The sequence below is a fragment of the Amaranthus tricolor genome, chromosome 9 (assembly GCF_026212465.1).
Source record: "Amaranthus tricolor cultivar Red isolate AtriRed21 chromosome 9, ASM2621246v1, whole genome shotgun sequence".
Lineage (NCBI taxonomy): Eukaryota > Viridiplantae > Streptophyta > Magnoliopsida > Caryophyllales > Amaranthaceae > Amaranthus > Amaranthus tricolor.
Window position 1 is genome coordinate 9,066,263 of NC_080055.1, and position 24,210 is coordinate 9,090,472.

A 24,210-nucleotide genomic window follows, 5' to 3' on the forward strand; every position below is an offset into this window, starting at 1 on the left:
TGTTCATATGGAGGACCCTAATATTTTGGGAAAGTAGTTGTAGAAATTATATAAAGAATTCAACATAATTAATGAAAGCATTCAACTGTTATTGCTGATAAAATCATTATGAATATACTGCCAGTAGTGTGGTAAGGCAGTAATGGCACAGGTATGGGTACAAAAATTAGGACTTTGTTTAGCCCCCACTTATATTTCATCATTGATTCATAATTCATCCAATTATTTTAATTAATATTAATATATTTAAAGATAATTAATCATTTTTTAGTCAAAAATTTATTTATTTAGGATTTGAATTAATTGATTATTATAAATATCTTATTTATGTGAAGTTGTAGTTGTTCAAAGCTCTCAAAAAAATTATTATAAGAATAAAAATGCATATATATGACTCTGAAATCCCCTATGCCACTTGACATCTTGAATATCAAGTATCAATCATCACAATATCCAAAAAGAGAACAAACAAAATAACAAAGAGGAGTGCAAAATAAGAACTTTTGAATAAATAAACTTTTGTGAATAAAAAATTTAAGAAAATCGGTAAATTATAAAACTATTTTCAAAATAAGTATAACACTCTATTTAATATCTACTTAATTAGATAAAGGTATTATATATATAATCCAAAATAATAACCTCAATATACATTATAAATAATTAAATATTAAACTCAAAACTTAATAAATAATCCAACGTGAACTTGAACTCAAATTTAAATAAACTTAAAGGTTATTACATCTTAAAAACAAAAGTAATTATTGTGTGGTTCAAAAGACGACTTTGTAGAAAAATTATTTAGTATATTAGTAGTTGTTAGTGACCCGCACTTGACAGCTGAGATACAAATGAGTGAATAGTTACTCTCTTTTAAAAAAGGATTCGCTAATCTGATTTTCTACTATGTGCTCTATAGTTAATATTTGAATTTTTAGCATGAAAATTATATCTTTTATATGGTTGATCTGTTATGTGGAGTGATACTTAAAAGATCATGAGTTTATCCTCATTGATATTATATTGTGAGCAGGAGACAATTGGGTCTCTGGTATGTTTTTAGATGAGTTGTCATTGAGGTATCGGCTAACTTCTCCCAATAGAAACATAGCCCTAGAGTTAGGGTGCAACCTCCAAACTAGATAGTTAGTGCGCACAACCTTCTGTGGTTGACTCTTTTTTCTTCCGAGAGAGGCAATTGAATCTAGGATTTGGCTTCAAAATATTATGTGTTATTCTCCTATCCCCATTTCTGAAAGCATGTTCTAATGAAAATTGAAAAAAATATTTTTACCAAAGATATGTCTACTTGCTGAACCTTTCGTAATTGACTTTTTTTCTATTTAAGCTTTAGATTACAGATGGTTTACGGGAGCAACCGATTAATAGGTGGGGTATCACATAATGACATAATTCATCATAGTACTTATTTTATGAATTTTAATAGTTTTACTTTTAGCATTGCGTTATATTAATAGGAGGTGAATTTATAGGTCTTGTGACAAAGAATAAAAAGTTTGGTATTTGGGAGTTACTTGTGTTCGAAAATGTAGTAACTTTTAAGTTTATTTGATTTTGAGTTTAAGTTGAAGTTGAATTATTTATTAAATTTTTAGTTTAATATTTATAATGTATATTGAAGTTATTATTTTTGGGATTATTTGTATAGCACCTTCATTTAATTAGGTAGATATTAGGTGGGATGTTAATATTGATATCAGAGTCGGGTTGCGAACGTGGCTAATTCGATCAGTTAATCAACTTAGCAAGAGAAAAGATCTTGGAGAATAATGAAGTTATTGATTGAGGAGTTAGAAACTTTTAGTTTATATTAGGTAAAATTTAAAATTGAGGTGGTAGGTATGGACATAACTGATTTGAGTAAATTAGGTTGGACTTATTAAAAACTATAGTTAAAATGTAATCGTGAGGAAATCACGAAAACTGGGAAACGTTATACTAAAAGTGGGTGATTGAGGAAGGGCCGGAAGGCTATTCAAATAATGATGGAGTTGTTGCGTAAACCTATACTTTATGTGATTTCTGTATAATAATTTCTAGAAAAAGACTATGACATCATATTGAGCTGCAATTTGAAAAAAGAAGTGCAGCAAGTCATAATAATAAATCTCATCCATTTCTTCATAAAATGGTGTGCACTCTTGTACTCTCTCCGTAACAACGTTCCATTTACTTTATACACTCTGTCCAATGTACTTATTCAATCCTTAATATCGCTAATTGTGCATTATTAAAAATTATGAAAAATTGATATGAATAATCCTTGCATTGAGACGAATCAAACAAGATCCCACATAACTATGTTTTAACTTGTAGATTAATAATAAAATACAAATTAAGACTAAAAGATGAATAGTATCCAAAAAGCAAATGGGACGTTAGTGCTGAATTGGGGGGAGTATAATGGTTGATAGCTAGCAGCTAATAACTGATATGACTGATTTGACCAGCTGATTTCATTTATTAGTTTAACCAGTTACTTTTAAACGCGCTACCATAAACAACTTATTCAAAAATAGCTTATACATAACAAATTACTTCAACCAGCTAATTTACCAAATATTAGCATTGATTTGTTTGACTACCTCCTCTGTATAATTGCGCAATAAGTTATTTTGCCAAACACCCCTATACAATTACAAAGATACCCTTGCAATAAAATAAGTTGTTACAAGTATAGAAAAGTAAGCATTGGTTCGCTTTTGTGTCAGTCCTGATCGATTTGGTTCTAAATCAATGCACAAACCAAGACATCACCTCTCAGACTCTCCCTGTATTCCTCACATGACCGGAGTTTGTCCAAGTCTTTGATTAAAAGTTAGAAAAAAATGGACATGGTAGGAGCCATATTAGGGAGAGGGGATGAGAATGAATTGATCCACCTTTCATGTTTTGAAAATGATCCATTCTAACAAGAGCTTTTGCAAGTGTTGCAAAACGAGGGGGACAGAGATAGCCAATGGAGATCAGCGATCAACGAAAAATACAAGTAATTGTTAGGAAATACCCGATAGAGATCAGTTTTGAAAATAAAATGCATATATTCGACAACAAAGAAAATCAACAGTTTTGGCAACTATTACAGATCAAATCTCATTCATGAATGTATTAGGCTATTATTAGCCTCGAGGTAGAGAAAGCTGTAACAAAAATCGAACTCATCAGTTCCAGTTATATACTGGATTACGCAGTCTTATCATTCTCAAAACTCTATGGTTTTGTAACAACTTATGCAAGCATATAAAATCTACTGACGGACTTGCCACAAAAGAAACTCTTCTGAATAATGCGACGCTAATCCATGGCATCTTTTCCTCTGTAGCTAAAAAGTTGTAATATAACAATTCCATGGAGAGGAAAAGGACACTGACTAGATTTCCATTCAATCAATTGTGATTGCTGCTCACATAAAATCATAGTCGTCAATATCGTCGTAGGCATTAACAACAAGATCATCATCAGGTTTATCAACATGAAGCTGCTTCTTCTTTAAGCCTACAAAAAGGACGGGGGACAAAAGATAAGTAAAACAATATGAAGGATTCATAGTAAACAAAAAAATTATGTGAATAGGTGATAACCAACTTAACAAGTTCATAAATGGGAGAAGTTTAGTAAATAAACCAAGATGAGGCTAACCGGAAATGGCTCTGAGCATACACAAAAACGTGCAAAGCAAACCATTGCAAGATAATTTTTTACCACACAAATACCCTTATTATCGCTTAATCTTAATCTTAATTATTAACTGATATGTCCAAGCCCCTCAAAATTCATATGCCGTTCTAGAGCAATTTCAACATGCATGTTTATACCAATAGCCTAAATTTTGAAAATTTCATTGCTTGCCTCCATTTCTGAAGAAAACATATTACATGTAAGGAGGAGAAGGTTGCGGGTTTAAGGATGGTTGGACTAGAATTCCCTTAAAAGAGGGCATGGATGAAATTATTTAGCCAAAATTTCAAGGAAACAATATATTAGTGAGCATGTAAGCTATACAGCACCATACACTAAGAATTTGGCAAAGGACCAAAAACATTCTTTCTTTTACTTAACAAATATAAAGCAAGCAGATAGTTTTGTAGAAACTGACAGTGTAGTCATAGGTAAGCTAATAAGATGATATTAATCATTATGTATTCATCATATAAATTCTCCTCCTCTCCAACCAACTGCCATAAGGGTATGTTTAGGAACACGAGTTTGAATTAGAAATTCAAATTTGACCCAAATTTATGCGTTTGGGAAGTGGAAGAGTTTGAAATTGGAATTAACTCGATTTAAGCAGCCCAAATATGAAAATTTGTCAATTACAATTACAAAATATCTTTCTTTTCTTCTAAACTCAGTTCTTCGATAATTACCCTAATTATGAACCCTTACTTAACCTCTTCCATTATATCTTTTCTTAATAAATCTTCTCTAATCTATAACTATATAAGATTTATCAAAATATTCCAAAAGTTCATCCTTCTTGCTCCTTCACGAATCTAAAACTATATAAAAACATTTGAAAGTGAAGAAACACGCATACAAAAGTGCAAATAAATGGTTTAGGTCGCTCGTGATAGCCGAAAATATCACGATGATGCAGCAACAGGATGAGGTTATCAATCAGTCGTATGCCAAATATCAGCTGAAACCCTGAGACATCCTTTGAATTGGCCTTAAACGTGATTTTTTACATCTTTATGATGCGTAGTTTCTGTTAAGTAAATTTGAAAACATTTATGACTCGGCCAATACACATGCCTAGTTTTTACACCAAGGAACAAACAAATCCCTCTACAAAAAATGTTGCTGCATCAAGCTTTCTTATTTCCCCAAATGATCAAAATTGATACTGTTTTCAAATTGGCATAGATGCATCATTTCAGCAAGCAACTACCAAATGCAGCTTATTTAAATCTATACACAGGGATGCTGAAAAGATCACTACCATCAATCCAACACCAAAGTCCTACACACTACCTGTCCAAAATTATTGAGAGTTCACTAAATATCAAATGTGGTAATCACAGAACCAACCTCACAGCCAGAACACCGACTTACAATTACTCCCTGCCTAAATCAACCCCACTTCAGTTGAACATATTGATTCATTTTAAGTTTAAATTAAAGTAGACAGAATCCATTATTATTGGTATGTATCAAAGATTTTTTACATAAGTTCCGTATGGAAGCGTACCTGTTTTCTTTTTACCAGCATTGGCCTCTTTCTCTGCCTTCAGCTTTTCATTTGCTATTGCTGTAATTGAAGAGGCAACTTCCTTTGCATCAGAAGCTTTCAATGAAGTCATTGAAAGTCTCATAACTGCCTTCAGTAACCCAATGTAATGGTAACTTTTCTGCATTGAGATTTGAAACATAAAGAGATGATCAGAAGAATTCCAGTAATGACATCCACCAACAAGAGATAATAGAAAACATTTCCTAAAAATATGAAGAAACAGATGGGTCACTAAGAACACACTTCATGTAGACGAAGCCTTTGAGAAACCAGTTCAGCATATTCTAAAAAGTCATTTTCAGATTTGGGTATAATATTGTCAAGACTCTTAATTTTATTACTCTTCTCATCACTTGTTCCGGCAAACAGCTCGGTTGTAGACTTATAATCTGCTTCCTCCACCAGCCTGCAATCAAAAAATAATTCATCAAAATACTAAGCTATACGTAACCTTCCCTGCATAGAATTAAAAAAATTAAGTCCTTAATCAAAAAATCTTTCAAAAAGGCCAACAATAACAAGTATTAAAAAGATAGTTTCACCATTCACTATCTCGGCAGCAATTCACTAGGAAATCAACTACCAATCGTGATAGCATATACAAGAATACTAATCTAAATCTAAAGGAGTAAAATGCACCATGAAATTCCTGCACCAAATCTAAAATGGTTACCTAATTGTCTCAAAATGATACCGAGATTGACCTAATTAGCCCTCAGAAATTTCTGATTTACATAGAAAAAGTTTGATCTTTGCACAAAAACTCGACTTCTCAGTATAAAAGCCTTGAACAAGAGGACATACCAAGTCTATGGTAAACATTTTACTTATAGCGGTCTTAGCAGAAGTGATATAGTATATCACAACTATTAGTTTCCAATTTCAGTCAATGTCTTTCAAGTTTAAACTAAACATGATTATTATTGATTTTTAGTCTGTAATAATGGAAAATTCTATTGAAAACTTAGACGGACAACCATCAAGTTGAAGTTGCACGTCAAATAGTAATCTCTTAAAGATAAAAAAGATGATTATACTATGCATACAAATCACTGAACCATGTCAAACATAACTGCTTGAAGAAAATTAAGTGTTAAAAAAGCATTGAAGTTCTGACATAATAGATATCACCAAAAGCATAAGAAATAGCAATGACCTATGGATGAACAAAGACGTATTAGGGAAGATTGAATAAAAAATTAGAGAGCACATTATATAATACTCTTAACAATTTTAGCTGTATTGTTTCGCGCAGAAAAAAGATTATTCTACTACGAGTACTAAGCATGATACATAGATGCTATTAAATGCCATCATAAAGGCCATTTCTGTAAACAAATACAGAGCCCACACGACTATACACCTTCCCATAGCACAGAAAATGCTAACCTAAGTTCTTCATTACTTTGTCGTTCTGTCATTAAAGATACTTCTAAGCGTGTCCGTAATAAATGAGGAAGGCTTTGCCATTTTTGGAACAAATATACCTTCTGCATATGATCAGCACACTGGGAACAATAAAGACTTAAGCATTGAGGAACAGCATACTGAATCTAGACCAGCTCAAGTTAAGGAAGCTGATGTACAAAGAGCTGAGGAACAGTTACTCAATACTATGAACATACATGATCCAGCCTTGAGGAAAGTATACATAGTCCTGTATCAGAAGATAATGAACAGCTGGGTGTTCCCAAACGCTGACAGAAGATAAGGAACAGCTAGGTGTTCCCAAATCCTGACAGTAGAATTATCACGCTCTTTTTAAGACGTCTAATATGACCGTTAGAAGTTAGGCGCCTTCTTCTTGATTTTAAGCCGTTAGAGGATGAAAGCCAATTCTGTAAATAAGGCTCTCCTCCACATTGTAAGAGACACATATGATTCAATTTTAATTCATCTACGATTCTAGTAATCATTCAGAGAACAAGTTGTTCGTTTCTGTTTGCCATTTTCTGTTTGAGAGGTTGAGTGTATCAAGCCTTCACAGATTCATACTTCTCCAAGATCACGTTGATCATTGAGAGAATTGTGAGGATTAAGGCCTTACATTCCTTAGGGGAATCAGTGTCTTCTTCCAGGATAAGTAATCATTAAAGATTACTTAGAAATCATCTAAAAATCGGCCAGTTTAACCGAGAAATCCTTCCGTCTTTGACTGTCTAGTTATTGAGTGATTGAACAAGTTAATCATAATCGATCTTTCGCTGCAAACTTGTTCCAATTTTTGTTGTTAAAAATAAATTATTACAGATTTAGGCAAACAGTTCGTATAAATGAAGTATGCATCAAAAAAAAAAGAGTGCATAAATCTTTTAAGACATCTGTACATGGTGGAGTGGTCTGAACTAACCTTTGCTGACGGAGTTTCTCTGCTACAGGATCCAATACTATATCTTCAACAACTTCTGTTTTTCCTTTTTTTCCTGTTTCCTTGGATCCAGTTTTCTTGGCAGGTTTTTCAAGTGCTTTAACCGGTGCAGGAGCCTAGGACGTTAAAATCAAACCATGACTTAAATATGACATTACAATGGAAGGACTCAACATAAAAGAGATCATTGCTTGAGTTTTGCACTTTAATATAGACAAACATGAGTGAGTTCATGCATCACAATCAACTTCAGATACAAAGATGATAAATGCCCACAACCTATAAGCCTCAATCAATAACACCAAAAGTAAAAATCTAGATAGATAGAAAATCTTCATATTGATAAGAAATTGTTGAAGATGTTCAATATCACCACACAAAAAACAAACAGCATGATCCTTCAATACATACCGGTTCAGGTTCATCTTCATCCTCCCAAGATTCTTTCACTCCATCATCATCAACATCTTCATCATCCCAATTACTCCTAGGTTGGTCCTTTTTGAGGATTAGTGACACCGGTTCGTCCTCTGCATCATCAGTAAACATTCTATTAGAATGAAAGAAAGCATAGAATAAAAGGAGCAATGCAGTAATGGTGATCATAGAATATTGACAACCTCATTCTATAAAATTTCTGATAAAAAGGATTATATCCATCACCAAATCATTCAATAAAAGGATACCTAAGTAAGTTAAAAGGTGTATCTTGCCTATGACGAGTATCTTGCCTATGACGTGTATCTTTTGTTTTCATTTCAAGTCATTTTCAAGTCGAGGAACTCTTTGGCAACAATTTCCTTCATATCTTTTAATAAGTGTATGGCATATGCCTTCATCCAACCCTTTTTAGCCCGGATCATAGTTTCTAACCCAAAGTGTGTATGTATATAGACACAAAAAAACATATTACGTAGTTCAACAATAACACAAGATCATGTGCTCCAAATGTGCAGATGTACAAAATTCATGAACAAGTACAATGATAAATCAGCAGCTAAAAAAGCCCCAACACATCCTCAAAATCTTGTACATGAAAATCATCAATAAATAAATCCCTCAAGAAAGTTTGTTTCCAAAATATCAACACATCTAAACAGCTTTCAACACTTAAAAGACATATCCTTTACCGAACACTTCTGTAGCCAAGTCAATAATTAAGAGATTAAGGAACACCAAGATAACAACTTATTTAAAATACTAGCAATAATAAAATAGAAGCAGAGGTTGGAAACCAGAAATGCACATTTTTTTTTAATCAGTAATGAACAAGATAGAGAAAACTACACAAATGAAAATGAACATTGTTTCCATTAAAAATTATGTAAATTTATGATCAAAATCTCACCCCACTCCTCCATGTTATGAGTTCTTGTTCAAAGAGTTGTATGCCCAGTTGAAAGATAGAAGCTTACAATTACTGAACAACTCTACAAAAAAGATGTCAAAATAAATCCATTAATTGCAACTTCAAAGAGTATAGTTATGTGCTGCCTACTACTACAAACAGCAAATTCTATCATGATTAATAAGTACAACATGAACAAATACAATATACAGCACATCGAAACGATTAACAGAGAATAAACAATTATAAAAACTTAATAGCTAAAAAGCAAACAGCTATGCAGGGCATAGATTATAAGCAGGCTCAACAAATCAAAAGCTACACCCATTTTGCAATGGGCTATATTTATATAATTATTTAATGCTACATTTGAAATAATACAAACCCAAAAGCATAACCCTAATCTTCCGATTAAAGCTTTCATTCAATCAACTATGCAAGAAATAGATTATAAGATGGCTCAAAATATCAGAAGCTACACCCATTTTACGATGGGCTATATTTATATAATTATCTAATGATACATTCAAAGAAATACAAATCCAAGAGCATAACCCAAAAGACGAACATAGCCGGTAATTCAAATGAAAGCCATTGTACTAAACTGCTAATCTTCCGATTAAAGCTTCCATTGGAATATAAATCACACTATAGGTAAGCTTTTACAGACCCCCAATATATACAGTATAAAAGTACGGCGAAAATTGTTTTGCCATACTATATGCCGGGCATATTCTAGCTTATAAAAAAAATTCAAAAACATTAGAGGCTCAAAATGTTAAATAGAAATCAACGATGCCGACATGTGATGAGATCAAGTGTTGATGTTTGGGTGAACCGAACAAGAGTCTAAAACATGGGAAGATGAATCAAAGAAGGACGAGTGAATTTGGGAAACAATGACCTGGCGATGATTCATCGCATCTGGGTTGGAGAAGGCGACGAGTTGTTCCCACCATTTCTGATGCTAATCATGTTTTCAAAGACTCTTCATCACTGATGACGCAATTTTAGGCCAATAACTATGCGACGAGTCGCTGCATCTAGGCGACCACTTGTCACTTTCTGTGATTTTGCTGATGGGGCAGTTACGAGTTATTTGGACCAATTTTCTTGTAACTTATTTGATCTAATTCCTATTCTAAGAGGCATACTACATAAACCCCTCTAAAATTAAGGTTACAGACAAGGTCGTTAAAATCAGGATTTTACTTTGAAACAGAAGCAACTCTTAAAATCAAATCGTAAAATCGACGTACTCTGCCAATTTTGTAGATTGAAGTAGTTTTGAAGTTTGTATTTAATTTTAAGAAATAATTTATGTAAAAGATACACATAAATTCATAATGCTTAGAGGATATAAATACAAAAGTGGAGGGGTTACTTCATGACTTCACCATTACATGATAAGCAATACAAATTAGACCATCTACTAATAAGGCCCAGTACAAGTTTTAGAACAATGAAAAGTTCAAGGTTTGAAGTAATAATAGATACATATCACAAAAAAAAGTAACTCATTAGTAGACACACTGATTTAACAAAACAAACAAAACCAAACCAAACAAATAGTATGAGCAAAATCAATCATAAACCAATTCAATGAAATAAATCAATTAAAGTGCAAAATCAATCATAAACCATTTACAATGAAATTTATCATAGACATACTAATTTAAGAACGAATCAATTAAAAATGGTACCAAATTATTGAATCAATTGCGTAAAGATTTAATAAACAGTTGTTGGATGCAATTAAAATGAAATAAATCAATTAAAATGCACAATATAAAAACGAGCCATTAAAATGGTGGAAGGAAACGTTACATGAAAATGGCAGACGAAGAAAAATGTTGATGAATTGAAAATGTTCTTCGATTGTTCTTCGACTGTTATTCTTCGACTGTGAATTGTTGTTCGACTGAATGAAAATGGTGGAAGAGTCGAGATCAGTTGAATGAAAATTGCAAACCCGCAAGCCGATGACAATGGCAGACGAAGAAGAAGAAAGGTTGAATGATCTAGCCTAGGGTTTTTTAGATGAAAATAGGGGAAAGGTGAGGAAGGCTGCGGGACATTTTTAGGGAAAAAGGATTTTTGAGAGTTGTAGTAGGTTTTTAAGTAAAGCACGTGTAATATTATGGGTTTTGCTAGAATTTGTATAATCGCTAAAATCGTCCGATTTCAACTATGTTAAACGATTCCACCGCTTTTGCTAGCAATTTTACAGGATTTCGATATTGCCAACCACAAACACGACAGTAAATGAACCACCAAAAGAGAAATTGTCTTCAATTCATCTTGTAATCTTGCATATTATAGTGAAATATCTAATTCTCGGTGCCCATGAACGTAGCTATTATATTGATGGTGAACCACGTGAATTTTTATTTCTTTTTGTTCGCATTTAATATTTATTGTTTTCGATTATTGTTTTACGACATTGTTTTCTTAATTTTTTTCGATTATTGCTAACACTGTCGCACAACATCAAGAAAAATGATAAAATGCTCATATGAAATCAAAGTTGTTCATATAAAATCAAAGTTAATTCTTTAGCAAATTCTTAAATGAGACAATCTCACGGTGAGACCATCTCTATTAAGTCTTATTGTAATTCTTTTTACAACAATACAAAAATACAAAAATTTGTATACAACGGTTGCCTGGGAGCAACCACTCATATATGGGCGAAATAGTACACAATCTAATTTTTTTTTTTAATTCTTGTTTTACCAAATTTAAGACTTAAAGATCAAATTCAAGACTTAAAGACCAAATTTAAGACTCAAAAAACCAATTTCAAGACTTAAGTCGATTTGGTTTTAATTCAAAATTTGGTATTATAATTGTTTTAAACAATTCAAATTCTTAGATTTAAAAGACCAAATCCAAGGCTTAAAAGATCAATTCCAACATTATCTTAGTTTTAGCCTTGTAAACAAATTGGATTGAAAAAAATGTACACAAACAAAAAGGTAAATTATTGTATGAGATGGTCTAATCGAGAGATGTGTCTTATATATGAGTTAAATAGTTCATCTAATATATGTTCTGAAAATATGAGTTCATTATAGGCTCTTTGTTTGAAGTCGTTTCACCTGGAGACGGTCTCTCACAAGAATAGATAAAAAAAATTAAATAAATTATTGTCTGGACCTTTGTTGAAGTTAATGAAGGAAATAGGCAATTTAAGTTTTATAATTGGTATTTTACGTCTTAGGATGGACAATGTAAGATTCAATTTTGAGTGATATAAAGTACTCCCTCTAATTCACTACTAATGTTTCATTTGTTTTATGCATTCTATTCAATGCACTTATTCAATCATTAATATCTATAATTATGCATAATTAAAAATTATGGAAAGTTGATATAAATAATCCTTGCATTGAGACGAATCAAACAAGATCTCACTTGGTAAAAAATTATTAATAAAATAGAAACCAAGAGTAGGAGATAAATAGTGTCCAAAAAGCAGATGAGACATTAGTAGTGAATTTGGAGGGAGTATTTTATTGGGCTGGGTAAAAAACAGATGGAACATTAGTAGTGAATTTGAAGGAAGTATTTTATTGGGTTAGGTTGGTCTCATCTACGCGGCCTTTGCACAGGAGAGTGGCTATACAAAAGAATACATCATAATAGGAATTAAATAGCTAATCTAGAAAAATCAGTTTGTAACAAAACTTCAACTTTCCAATTTCACGTTGTAATTCGCACAATTTATAATCAACAAAAATATTAAACACACAGCAGCCATAAAATCTCAAACACAAACAATCAAATTATCGCAACTTAGGATGCCCTAATTAGGGAATACAAATACAAAAGATCAAAAACCCTAATTTCTCAAGTAAATAAGTGATACATACTCCATGAAAAAATTTGAGAACAAGGTATAAATTAACAAATTGAAAATTGAATTGATGAATTGAACACAGAAACAAACTTCGATCTACAAAAGAAAACATACCTGGGACGGCGACAAAGTAGTCAGTAAGATGAAGTCGTAAAAAGTGAGAATAAGGGGGACAATGTGAGGATTGATGAGAGAGAAAGTTGTGAAATATGGCAAGTTCTTGATGGAGGTAAAAAAAATGTGGAGAAGGCGGAGAATACGAAGCGTCGGCTTATGTTTTAAACTTGCATAATTCAATGAGTTGACCTATAAAAATCCATAAATTCTTAGTTATATGATCCAATTATTAATTTAAAAAAATTAAAACGCTAAAATAAAATAAATTAGAAACTTTACATAACCAAAACGCTTTTTTTTTTGTTATCAGTTGTTGCATTGCGTACTTGCACTGTCCTAAGAAATCCTCTTAAACTTAAAAAATATATTTTAATTATTTATACTTTGAGGAAATTATATTTATAACATCTGAAAAGCTAAAATTTAAATAAATATCAAAACATGTAATTAGTTCAATCGAGTATTATTTAATCTGACAGTTGTAGCTCATTGTAGAATGTAATGAACATGTTTTTTGGATTAGATCATGCACCAAAATCATTTAAATTAGTATGGAATAGAGAAATGAGATATCGAAATCCAAAAAAGGATGAAAGTAAATTTTACATTAGCTTGTATTTAAGTTTCAATCCTATTAGTGTGTAACTCTTATATCTGGTCGCTATTGGCTTTTCAAGAAACAAGTTCGCTTTTATTCAAATTTATGATTGATATAGATCTGGCACAAACTGAACAAGTGTATCAAGAACAAATCTATCATAAATAATTTGCCTTTTCTAAACAACGATTTCAATTTCAATTCACCTCCATCTCTCTTCCTCACTCAACCCTAGCAACCACAAGCTATCAGAACCCCGCCAGCAATAGGGATGAACATTTAAGAATTTGGGTAGAGTTTGGACCCTACTCAAACCCAAATACTATTTTTAGGGTAGAGCCTGGACCCTATTCAAACCTAGACCTTATTTTTAGGGTAGGATCTAGACCCAAACCCTAATTTTAAGGGCACAAAAATTTAGACCCAAACCCAAACCCTTAAGTTCTTGACTCAAACCCTAAAAATTTTATTTTCTTAAGTGAGATTAAGGATCTAAAAAATAGATCTAATATGGATCCTTGGTTAGACCTTAATCTAAATACTTAATAGACTCATACGGCTCGTTTGGTTAGAGGTACTAAATGGACGTAATGAGAATAATTTATAGTGTAAAATTTCATCAAAAGTTCAATGTCATTCCCATAACAATGAAACTTTGATCAGAAAAAGGTTCTTTCATGTATAAATTTTCGTTACCACATAATACCAAATCTCCTAATGGCAATGCATTGAAATGAAATGTATGAAGAAAATGAAAAAATTAAAGTTAGACAAGCACGGCCAAAGGTAGCAAGAGATTTTTCAACCAAAATTACACTAGTTTTATTCCCATCACTATCGTTTAATACCACCTACCAAACTAACCGTTAGAGTTCAGAATTCTAAATTCCATAGAAAAATACTTCAAACTTTGTTAAGTACCAAGAAAAATGGCCCTAATCACAAATGATGGCATTCAAATTGAACAAAATAGTCTTAGCTCCACAAAAAGAAAATATTTCCTCCGTTCACAGTTGCAAATATTGTGTTTTGGCACAAGTATTAAAGAAACGTAATTGTCAAGTGTATAATGTCTTAATAACACCAATAATTGTAAGTAAAAAGTTAACAATATATAAAGCGAGAATAAAATATAGGTAAAATAGAAAATTATTAAGAGAAAAGTGTTGCAAGTAAATTGGAACAGAGGAACTAACACAAAACCACCCGTATTCTAGGCATTTATTAAAGCATCATCACTCAAGATCCCCCTAGAACAACATGCAAAATAAGATGAGAGAAACAAGAGAATAAAGTACACAAAAATCAATAAAAATTGAGTAATATGACTCCATTCTGTAAAATAATAACAGTAAAATAAGTCTTATTATAAATTTGTTTAACCATTCAAAGTATAATGAAATAATTTATTATCTTTTAAAAAAATTTACCGGTCACAATAATAAGACTAAGATGATGATTTAAAGGAGAAATATGAACCCTATTAGGCCGGAACTAATCTTGTTAACCACCTACTTCAACAAAGGTCGTCTCCTTGATAATAATGACCAATCACAAAAGTCCCTAATGTGCATATCCCTTTTACTTGGATCACACCAAATAGAAGGAAGACAACAGAGTTATAACAGAGTGTGAAAATATTAAGACCCGTTGGTAGCTAAACTGATCCAACAAGACATACTACTCCCATTTAACACCCTTACGGGCTATATTTTCCTCATGAATTTTAGTTGAAAGATAATTGAGAATTTTATAACGACCCAAAAATAATAGTTATGAAAACTTTATAACAATACAAATTATTTTCAACTTATAACACTTGAAACGTTACTATTATATTAAATCTCAACCGAAAGTAATCATAGTCGAATAAAATGTATAAGTTAAAGAGTGAAGTAAAAAGATTCAAAATTGTATAACAAAAGAACAATATTAATCACGATAATGTAAACAAATTTTATATCATTAAAAATAAAATATATATTTTAAATTATTTTTTTTGGTTAACGGATTGGAGTATAACGGACATCGAAGTTACCTTAAGTAGCATAAGAGTATAAAGGGTTATGAAAACTGGTCAAACGCGTTTTCTATGGCTCATCCGAAATCTCTGTCAATAATTTTAGATTAAAGGTTAGATACTCTAATTCTAATACTTCTTAAAAGAAAAATATAACTAACCAAAATTTCAAAGTATAAATTTCAAATTTGTTTCTAAAGTCATTAATATCTAAATCATAAAAGATTAAACAAAAATAAAAAAGAATAAAACAAAAAAGATAAAATAAAAGGAGAAAAGAAAAGGTTTTTAAAAAGTGATATGGCTAAACAGAAAGAATAACGAAAGAAAAAATTGAAAAAGTAAAATAAAGATTAAAGAAAAGAAAGAAAGAAAGGATTTGAGAAAAATAGATATTATGTGAACTTAGATAGAAAAAAAAGGGAGAGAGAGGGAGAAAAAAGAAACACGAACATTCATCAGAAAAATAATAGAGGAAGAATGAAGGAAGAAAAATGAAGAAGGGAAGATTTTCGTCTATCATGTATTTCAGGTAGGTTTTTCTTCTTCCTTTTCCACTTATATCAAATCTTCCTGAGAAAGGGTGAAATTAAGGTTTGACGAAAATGAAATTAGGATTTTTTATTTCTTACCAATTCTTAGAGAATGATAGATTGTGTAGTAGGGTTGAGAGTAGAACTCAATTTATAGAACGAAATTCTGTTTAATTTAGGAAGGGAGTTATGGAAATTATTGAAGACAGAATTTTTTGAAGAATTTTCTAGAAATTAGTATAATTACAGTTTTGAATGAAATATTGATGGTCATTAATTGGGTTAGTAACAACTGAATTTCAAATTCAAAACATTTTTATTTTATTTTATTTTATTCATTTATTTTCTTTTTATTAATTTATTTTTCTTAAAATTTTGGGGTATTACAGGTTGCAGTCCATATATCAGTAGTGATTGCAATTCTACTATTATTATGCTCAAGCAATTTATGTATAGCAACTTTCTTCATGATACCTCGCTTTTATGTGGACTTAGAAATGAATTTTTGAAATGGATAAGCGATTTTATAAAAAAAAAGCACAAAATAAGTCAACAATCAACTTATTTCAGAAAATAAGCGTCTAATTTTCAAACCTAAGGTTTGGGCTGTTCACAGTTAGTAGGGATAGTCATGGGTCCAGGACCCTGTTGGACCCGCTCCGGACCCGCGCATTTTTTAAGGGTCTGGGTCTTAATTTTTGAGACCCATCAGATCCGGGTCGGATCTGGATCCAAAAAAATCTAACGGGTCCGGGTCCGGGTCGCAAGGTGCAGACCAAGACCCGGACCCAGACCTGACCTCGAGACCCAGATTCAGACCCACTCCTCAGATTCGGACCCGGACCCTATACAATTCAATCAACTGAATTTCTGATTTCTAATATTATTTTTTTTATCATTAATATATAGTGCTATTGCCTCACATCACAGCCTCAACCTTAAGTGCCTAACGCCCTAACCTTAATTTTTTTTCTCATTCCCGTAATCCAGTTTCTTCGTTCTTCTCAGCAGTCAGCAGCGTCGTTTCCTCTTCCTCTCCTCTTCAACAGTCGCCATCGCCAGTCCAGTAGTCCACCATTCAAGCCATTCTTTGGTCTCCCTAAATGCTTCAACAGATCCTAGACACCATTCACGATACTCCATTTCTTTGTTTTCATTTCTTTGGTTTTCTTTAATTTTTTTTCATTTTTCTTTGTTTTCTTTGTTGGTGATTTCAGTTTTCTTTGTTTGTTAGTGATTTAAGTTTAGTGATTTAGTTTTCTTTAATTTTTTTTTTCATTTTTTTAATTTTTTTGTAAGTGATTTTGTTAGTGAATTTGTTTAGTGATTTAGTTTTCTTTAATTTTTCTTTAATTTGTTAGTGATTTCAGTTTTCGTTCTTCTATGTATTTTGTAGGGTTTACTTTTTTTGAGAATTGGGTTTTCTGGACAGATCCGCAATTTCTCTTCAATGTCTACATTGATGTTAAGAATGATCATCGTCTTCATGATTGTCTTCATTTTTGTATTGCTGCGTAAATTTTTTTTATCTTAATATATGATGAACTAGGTCCTAATTTGTGGTTTTATAGCCTAAATTCTGGTGGATTAGGTGACATTAGTGTGAACTATTGTATTTCGATAGCTAAGTTCTTCCTTAGTGGAAGCAAGATGAATTTAAGTTATTGTATTTCTAATTAAAGTTATTGTATTTTTTTATCCGGTTATTTATTCAAATATAAGTTATTGTATTTCTAATAAAATAAGACCAACCCGCAAAATTTTTTTTGTTGAATTGAAATCAGTGTGTTTTAATTCTGTTTGTTCATGGATGAAGAAGTTCTAGGCTTGTAGCCTGTATATATAATTCTGTTTTATCATTTATCCTTTGACTAAAACATATATTATATTATTCTATATAGGTTTTGTTATATGACTTGTCCTTACACCAGAGGTGTTATTGCAAAGGTAATGATGGATTGTTTGTCTCAATATTGTTTAGAAAATAAAATATTTGTTATTGTTGTTGATAATGCCACTACTAATGATGCAATGATGAAGATTTTAATGGATAAGTTTGAGAAAAGGTCTTTGATGCTTGAGGGTGATCTTTCGCATTTGCGTTGTAGTGCTCACATATTGAACCTAATAGTTCAAGATAGATTAGGGGTTATTAGTTCTGCAATTGAAAAAGTTCGTGATTGTGTGTCTTTTTGGATGTCAACTCCTAAAAGAATTGAAAATTTTGAGGAGGCTTGTCATTTTTTGGACTTAGCTAACATTAAAAGGCATAGTCTTGATTGTAAAACAAGATGGAATTTAACCTACTTGATGCTTAAAACTGTTTTGCCGTTTAAAGATGTGTTTTCAAGGTTAAAGCGATTGAATAAAAAGATGAATTTTGTTATTCCTAGTGATAAGGATTGGGCTTTAGCTGAGCTTGTTTGTGATAAGTTAGAAATTTTTTACAGTACAACTAATGTTTTTTTTGGAAGAAAGTTTATCACTATTAATCTTTTTCGAAGGGTTTGTGAGATTAAGCTTGCTATGGGTAGGTTGTTACAAAGTGATGTTGAAATTATTAGATTAATGATAGAAAATATGCTTGAAATATTTGACAAGTATTGGGATCATATGTGTGAACTTTTGGCTATTGCTACTATCTTAGATCCAAGCAATAAGATGGATTGTGTGGAGTTTTATTTTAAGAAGTTTTTTTTTATGTTAATGAGGTTGATATGCCATTAGCAAGAGTTCGTAGGTGTCTTGATAATTTGGTTGTGGAGTATCAAAGGAAAAGTAATATTGTGAAAAATGTGAATGATGTTGGACAAAGTAGGAAACAACATGCACCAAGTTCTATAGACGGTGCACAAGATGAATTTGCTCAATCTAAGAGAACTAAGGTTAGAAAGGTGAATAGGTGTGAATTGGATTTTTATTTAGAGGAAGAACCATTATCGGATGATGAGGATTTGGATGTCCTTTATTGATGGAAAGTAAATACGAAGTATTCGACTTTGCAAAAGATTGCGAGAGATATTCTTGCCATCCCTGTTTCTTCCGTCGCTTCAGAAAGTGCTTTTAGTACGGAGGAAGAGTTATTAGCCCTCATCGTTCAAGACTTCATTCACAAACTATGGAAGCATTAATGTGTTTACAAAATTGGATGATGGAAGACATAAAAGGTAAAAGTCTAACTTTTACTGATTTAGTATTGGTTTTGTTTTTGGTTGGTGATCTTAATTTGTTTTTGTTTTTAAAATCTCTTTCTAAGGTTCTTCGGAAGATGCTTATGCTTGCTCCACAGTAATTGATGATTCGGATGTTGACGAAGAACAACAAATAGATGCGATTCAACTAGTACGCTTTAACTTAAATGGTTTTATTTTGATTTACTTTTTCTTTATTGAAAAACTAACATATAATTGTTTAATCTTTTTGGATCTTGATGAAGTTGAAGAAGATTGATCCAAATTGAATGTAATGTTATGGAATATAAACTATGTATCTCTTTTAGTCTTTTGTATTTGGTTTTTAATCATGCATTTAAAAAAGTGTTTTTACGTTTTAGTAATTATTTTATATTTGAATTTCATGGACTCGAATAAGTGTTTGTAATACGATAATAAGTAGCTTACAAAAATACAAAAAGACTCGTAAAAGGTTTAATTTTGACAAATCAAAGATACATTGTTTAAGATCCATTAAGGACCCTAGACCCGTCAGATCCAAAGGGTCTGGGTCTGGGTCTGAAAAATTTGGACCCTTAGGGTTCGGGTCCGGGTCTGGATCTATAAAAAATAAAAGATTTCGGGTCTGGGTCTGGCCAGACCCGCCCCATGATCATCCATAGAAGTTATTAATTGCGAACAACTGCTTAATTTTTTAAAAAGGCAAAGAAGTTGTTCGTAGTTAGTAACTGCGAACAGGCATGTTGACTTGTTTGACCCTGTTCGCAGTTACTAACTGCGAACACCATCGAGCATAATAACAGCTGCAGGTCTCTTCTTCCCCATTTTCCCCAAATTCAAAACCCTAACTTATTAAAACTCGACACTCCCCTTTCAAAAATACTCTTGGACTACCTTTAATCCATCAATTCTTACATTCCTCTTTCAATTTGGCACTTCAAATTTAGTCTGGGATACTCTAGCTTGCACAAAGGTAAACTTTTATGCGTGTTTTTGACTATATATATTGTTTTTTAGGGTTTTAATGAAGTTTGGTTATTTACTCAAATGTAGGTCACTAGTTCTAAAATCTACACTCTTTTTATTCATCCACAACTGATCAAGGTAATGTTTGATTGTTTTAATTGCTTTATTTTGTTGTTTTTTGAAGTATTGTTGTTGATAAGCATATTGAATTACTTGAATAATATGTACATTATATATTATTAGAAATTTGATGTTGTTATTAATTTATTTATTAGTTGAATTTTACGTACATTATATATGTATGAACTTAGTTACATTATGTATTTTAATACTTTATATATCAAAAAGATTATAATCAAATGAATATAATGTACTTGTATCGGCATGAAGTTGAGGATGAAGTTGATTTTATTTGTATTCATGTAGAAATGGCATCATTTCGTGTCATTATAGTATTTTTTGGAATGGTTCTATTCGAGAAAGTAGTGGCAAAGTTCATTATGTTGGGGTTAGACGTAGGTTGTTTGCGTGCAACTCGAACATGGATTTGAATCACTTTAAACGTTTTATATATTCTAAGATTGGATTGGACCCCATTATAAGAACCGTAAATGTAAGCTTTATATATGACATGAGTGGAGAATTGCTAGCCTTTTCGGTTGAGGAGGATGAGGCTATAGATGCTATGTGGGAGCATTCAAAGTCTACCCAAATACCCTCTTTGGAGTTATACATAGAAGAAGTACCCTTAGGGAATGTAAGTGCTTCTAATCCTTATCCTACGCCTATGCCCATATCAACTCAAGAAACTCAAAATCCCTTTGTTCCTTCCCCATCTTGTACTCGTTTCCAAATCCCTCCGAATCAAGTTTCAAGTGATGCAGTAGTTAACTTTGGAGAAAGTGATGAGATGGGACCTTGGGATGATGGTAATGAGAGTAATGAGCTGGTTGACGATCCTTTTGAGGATGATGTGGATGTCGATGAGTATGCCCTAGCAAATGATATGACCTTAGGCAACATTCCTACAATTTTTGCTTCTACACCCTATGCCCTATGTCCACCCCTAGACGAGTATGAGGAGGAAAACTCCTAGACGACTTTGGCTTGTGATACCACTTACACCGAAGAAGCGGAGTTGGAGAAGGGTATGATGTTCGATAGTAAGGAAGCTTTGTTGGAAACTATAAGTGTATCATATTCAAAGAAATGTAGAGTATAGAACGGAGGCTTCAAACCAAACCGTCCTTGCCTTTGTAAGCGAGGCTGTTCGTGGAGACTTAGGGCTACGCTCGATTCATATTCATATTTCATGGCATATTGTTTCGTACAATAGTAAGCATGGGTCTTATGTTTTAGGTAGTGACACTATCGTTGCTGGACGCATTCACTTGCGAAAGACCCATCAATTAAGGTATGTGTCGTTAGGTGGTAGGTTATTCCTCAGTCGCCTAAAATCTAACCCAAAATAAATTCACTTACTTTTCAAATACAAGTTAATGTAGTAGGGTAGTAAGGTTCGTATCCATAGAGAGATGGGATTTGAGAAAGTTTTAGTATGATATGTGCTTTGGAAGATGAAATTGAAAACAATCAATAACACAAAGAAAAAGGGGGGTTTTGATTTGTCTTTCTAAAATAAAATAACTTGAACAAGCAATGAACTACATGAAATCTATAACAATGGCCTAAAAATCAATGGAAAGGATATCTTAAGTTGAGTTGATTATATACTTCTTGTTTCTCATTGATCATTGAATACTTTACTTAAGAAATTTACTTTTGACTGCCTATTGTGAAGATGATTATACTTCTATTCTCCTTAAGTGTAGCTAAACATCAAAATCAGTTTGAATTTAAAGCTCTTATTATTAGTTAATTCACTCCAATCAAAGAATAAATTCAATCTAACAATAGCTTTATGAAAAAAGAATCAATAGGTTTGCTAAAACTATTCAAGCAAATAGTTTTCAATCAAAATGAAAAGTTCATTTAGATTCTAATCATTCATAATCTGCATTCACAATTAGAACTAGTTGCTACCATTAATCCAAGTACAAAACTAACTGATTTTGCAAATAGATTTAGCATAAATGAATATTACAATAATAAGAACAATAGTTGATTTCCAATTCAAACAATATTCATGAAATTATAATAAGAAATTTTCAATAGTCAAAAGTATATTAAGTAGAGGAATTCTTACAATGAGTAATTAGAAGTTTCCAATCAACCTTCCTTAAGAAATGAAAATTTAAGCTTGAAGCTCCATAACCATAGGAAAACAGAAATAAAGAAGAAGTATTTTAATGAAAAATTACAAGATGCCCCCCATTTCTAAGCTTTCTTGCCTATTTATAAAGATTTGATGAAGGTTCTTGCTATTGGATTTTCTCATCATTCTACTCTCCAAGTCACCTCCTAAACCCCTCTAAATATCCAATTGAAATGAAAGCCGAAATGGGAAAAGTGAAATAGCTGCCCAGCCTACAAACTGACATGCGCGTGCCGTGTAAAACTCCGCATGTCGCGCATGCGCGAGCCGCGTAAAACTCCGCGGGCCGCGCATCCTAGTCTGATCTGATTCTTTGCTTGCTTCTTCTTCTTTGCTTGAAATGATATGTTTACATAATGACCTTCTAATAAAGCTAGAATCATCATCTTAGAGAATTATATCAATAAAACTATTCTATAAAGTAATTTCTCTAATTGTTATATAGTTAAATCTAAATTGTACTTAATAAAACCGAAATTGAAATGGAAAAATACACAAAATAAGGTATTATCATTAGACAGATGGCTAAAGATCGTTTTGGTATAGAAGTGAATTATAAGCGAGCGTGGTGTGCTAAGCAATAAGCCTTGTTGTCCATATATGGAACTTAGGAAGGTTCTTACTCTCTCCTTCCACGCTTTTTAAAGCTTGCAGCACTGTGCCAAAATGGATTGGTACAGGGCATTCCACCACCTTACGAAACTGAACCCGAGTTGCACCTGATTTCGCGCAAGAATGAGGGTACGACGAATTCGACTAAGATCAACGGGTGCCACATCGCTCGTTGGGATCATAGACTGGAGCTGCTAGCCCAAGGTGCGCTAATTGATGCTGTTAGCGCGCCTACTACACGTGACTACATGCCGTGGTTCCTGTCCATCACTCGCCGATGGATGACTCCACGTGGCATCGTTGCAGCGGCCCATTATGCTCTTGCAGTGTCTACGATGACCCAATTTGTAAGTCTTCATTCGCATTTAAATGATTAAGTTGTCGATTACATAATTTAATATTACATTAACTATTTAATTGCAGGCACAAGCTGCGGCAGTCGTGATCCGGTCTAGCCACGAAGAGCCGGTGAGGGAGATTGCGCAAGGCATGCTCCTCGGCACGCAGTTCCAGTACTTCACATCGAAAATCGCTACGAAGTCATCACTGACTACCGTCGATGTGCATGTCCATCTCCTCCTTATGACGTTCATTTGGAGGAGACGGACTTGTCATACCCCGGTGATGTTGTGGGGATCTCGCAGGCTGGGCCATCCCAACCATCAAAGTACTAGTCACCTCCCCTACCAGCGCGACGCACAAATGCCTCTTACTACCGTAGGAGGCGTAGGAGACCAACTCAGTTGGATAGGTTAGATGAGAGTGATGATCGTGTTAGGTTTTTGTGTATTTTGATTGACTATGTATATATATGTTTATTTAGTTGTATATATATATGTTTATTTAGTTTATCATAATCTCCAAGCTTTGACTTACGAATACTCGGACTTTTGGCGATGATTGATCCCGCCTGGAACATACATTGACTTGTAAAAACTTATGATAGTGGTGTTATACTGTTATCATGCTCGATGGTGTTTGCAGTTAGTAACTGCGAACACGGTCAAACAAGTCAACAGGCCTATTCGCAGTTATTAACTGCAAACAGCTTTTTTGCCTTTTTAAAAAATTAAGCAGATGTTCG

The 24,210-nt window shown here is 32.6% G+C and overlaps 3 protein-coding genes across 3 annotated transcripts; 2 read left to right on the forward strand and 1 right to left on the reverse strand.

The window, feature by feature from the left end:
• Positions 1 to 3,078: 3,078 nt before the first annotated feature.
• On the reverse strand, positions 3,079 to 11,200 carry LOC130823657 (uncharacterized). Its single transcript, XM_057688372.1, has 7 exons — positions 10,798 to 11,200; positions 8,971 to 9,052; positions 8,034 to 8,152; positions 7,605 to 7,738; positions 5,498 to 5,660; positions 5,213 to 5,372; positions 3,079 to 3,516 (listed from the first exon to the last, which is right to left on the reverse strand). Exons 2-7 carry the CDS (start codon positions 8,981 to 8,983, stop codon positions 3,425 to 3,427), a joined length of 681 nt encoding a protein of 226 aa, XP_057544355.1. The 5' UTR covers positions 8,984 to 9,052; positions 10,798 to 11,200; the 3' UTR covers positions 3,079 to 3,424.
• Positions 11,201 to 18,011: 6,811 nt separating this feature from the next.
• On the forward strand, positions 18,012 to 19,072 carry LOC130823217 (zinc finger BED domain-containing protein RICESLEEPER 2-like). The gene is made up of 2 exons (XM_057687846.1): positions 18,012 to 18,768; positions 18,828 to 19,072. The coding sequence occupies exons 1-2, from the start codon at positions 18,012 to 18,014 to the stop codon at positions 19,070 to 19,072; spliced, it is 1,002 nt and encodes a 333-aa protein (XP_057543829.1).
• A 55-nt stretch (positions 19,073 to 19,127) lies between these two features.
• Positions 19,128 to 23,977, forward strand: LOC130823658 (uncharacterized). Its single transcript, XM_057688373.1, has 5 exons — positions 19,128 to 19,267; positions 19,357 to 19,442; positions 20,327 to 20,377; positions 23,162 to 23,473; positions 23,550 to 23,977. Exons 1-5 carry the CDS (start codon positions 19,219 to 19,221, stop codon positions 23,880 to 23,882), a joined length of 831 nt encoding a protein of 276 aa, XP_057544356.1. The 5' UTR covers positions 19,128 to 19,218; the 3' UTR covers positions 23,883 to 23,977.
• Positions 23,978 to 24,210: the final 233 nt, after the last annotated feature.

Coding starts and splice junctions, on each gene's coding strand:
- LOC130823658 (XM_057688373.1), top strand. CDS start 19,219: ATGGAAGCATTAATGTGTTTACAAAATTGGATGATGGAAGACATAAAA. Junction 19,443..20,326: donor AAATAGATGCGATTCAACTA/GTACGCTTTAAC, acceptor ACTCAAATGTAG/GTCACTAGTTCTAAAATCTA. Junction 23,474..23,549: donor TGTCTACGATGACCCAATTT/GTAAGTCTTCAT, acceptor ATTTAATTGCAG/GCACAAGCTGCGGCAGTCGT.
- LOC130823657 (XM_057688372.1), bottom strand. Junction 7,739..8,033: donor ATGAAGATGAACCTGAACCG/GTATGTATTGAA, acceptor TTAACGTCCTAG/GCTCCTGCACCGGTTAAAGC. Junction 3,517..5,212: donor TGCTGGTAAAAAGAAAACAG/GTACGCTTCCAT, acceptor TCCTTTTTGTAG/GCTTAAAGAAGAAGCAGCTT.
- LOC130823217 (XM_057687846.1), top strand. CDS start 18,012: ATGACTTGTCCTTACACCAGAGGTGTTATTGCAAAGGTAATGATGGAT. Junction 18,769..18,827: donor TCCAAGCAATAAGATGGATT/GTGTGGAGTTTT, acceptor ATATGCCATTAG/CAAGAGTTCGTAGGTGTCTT.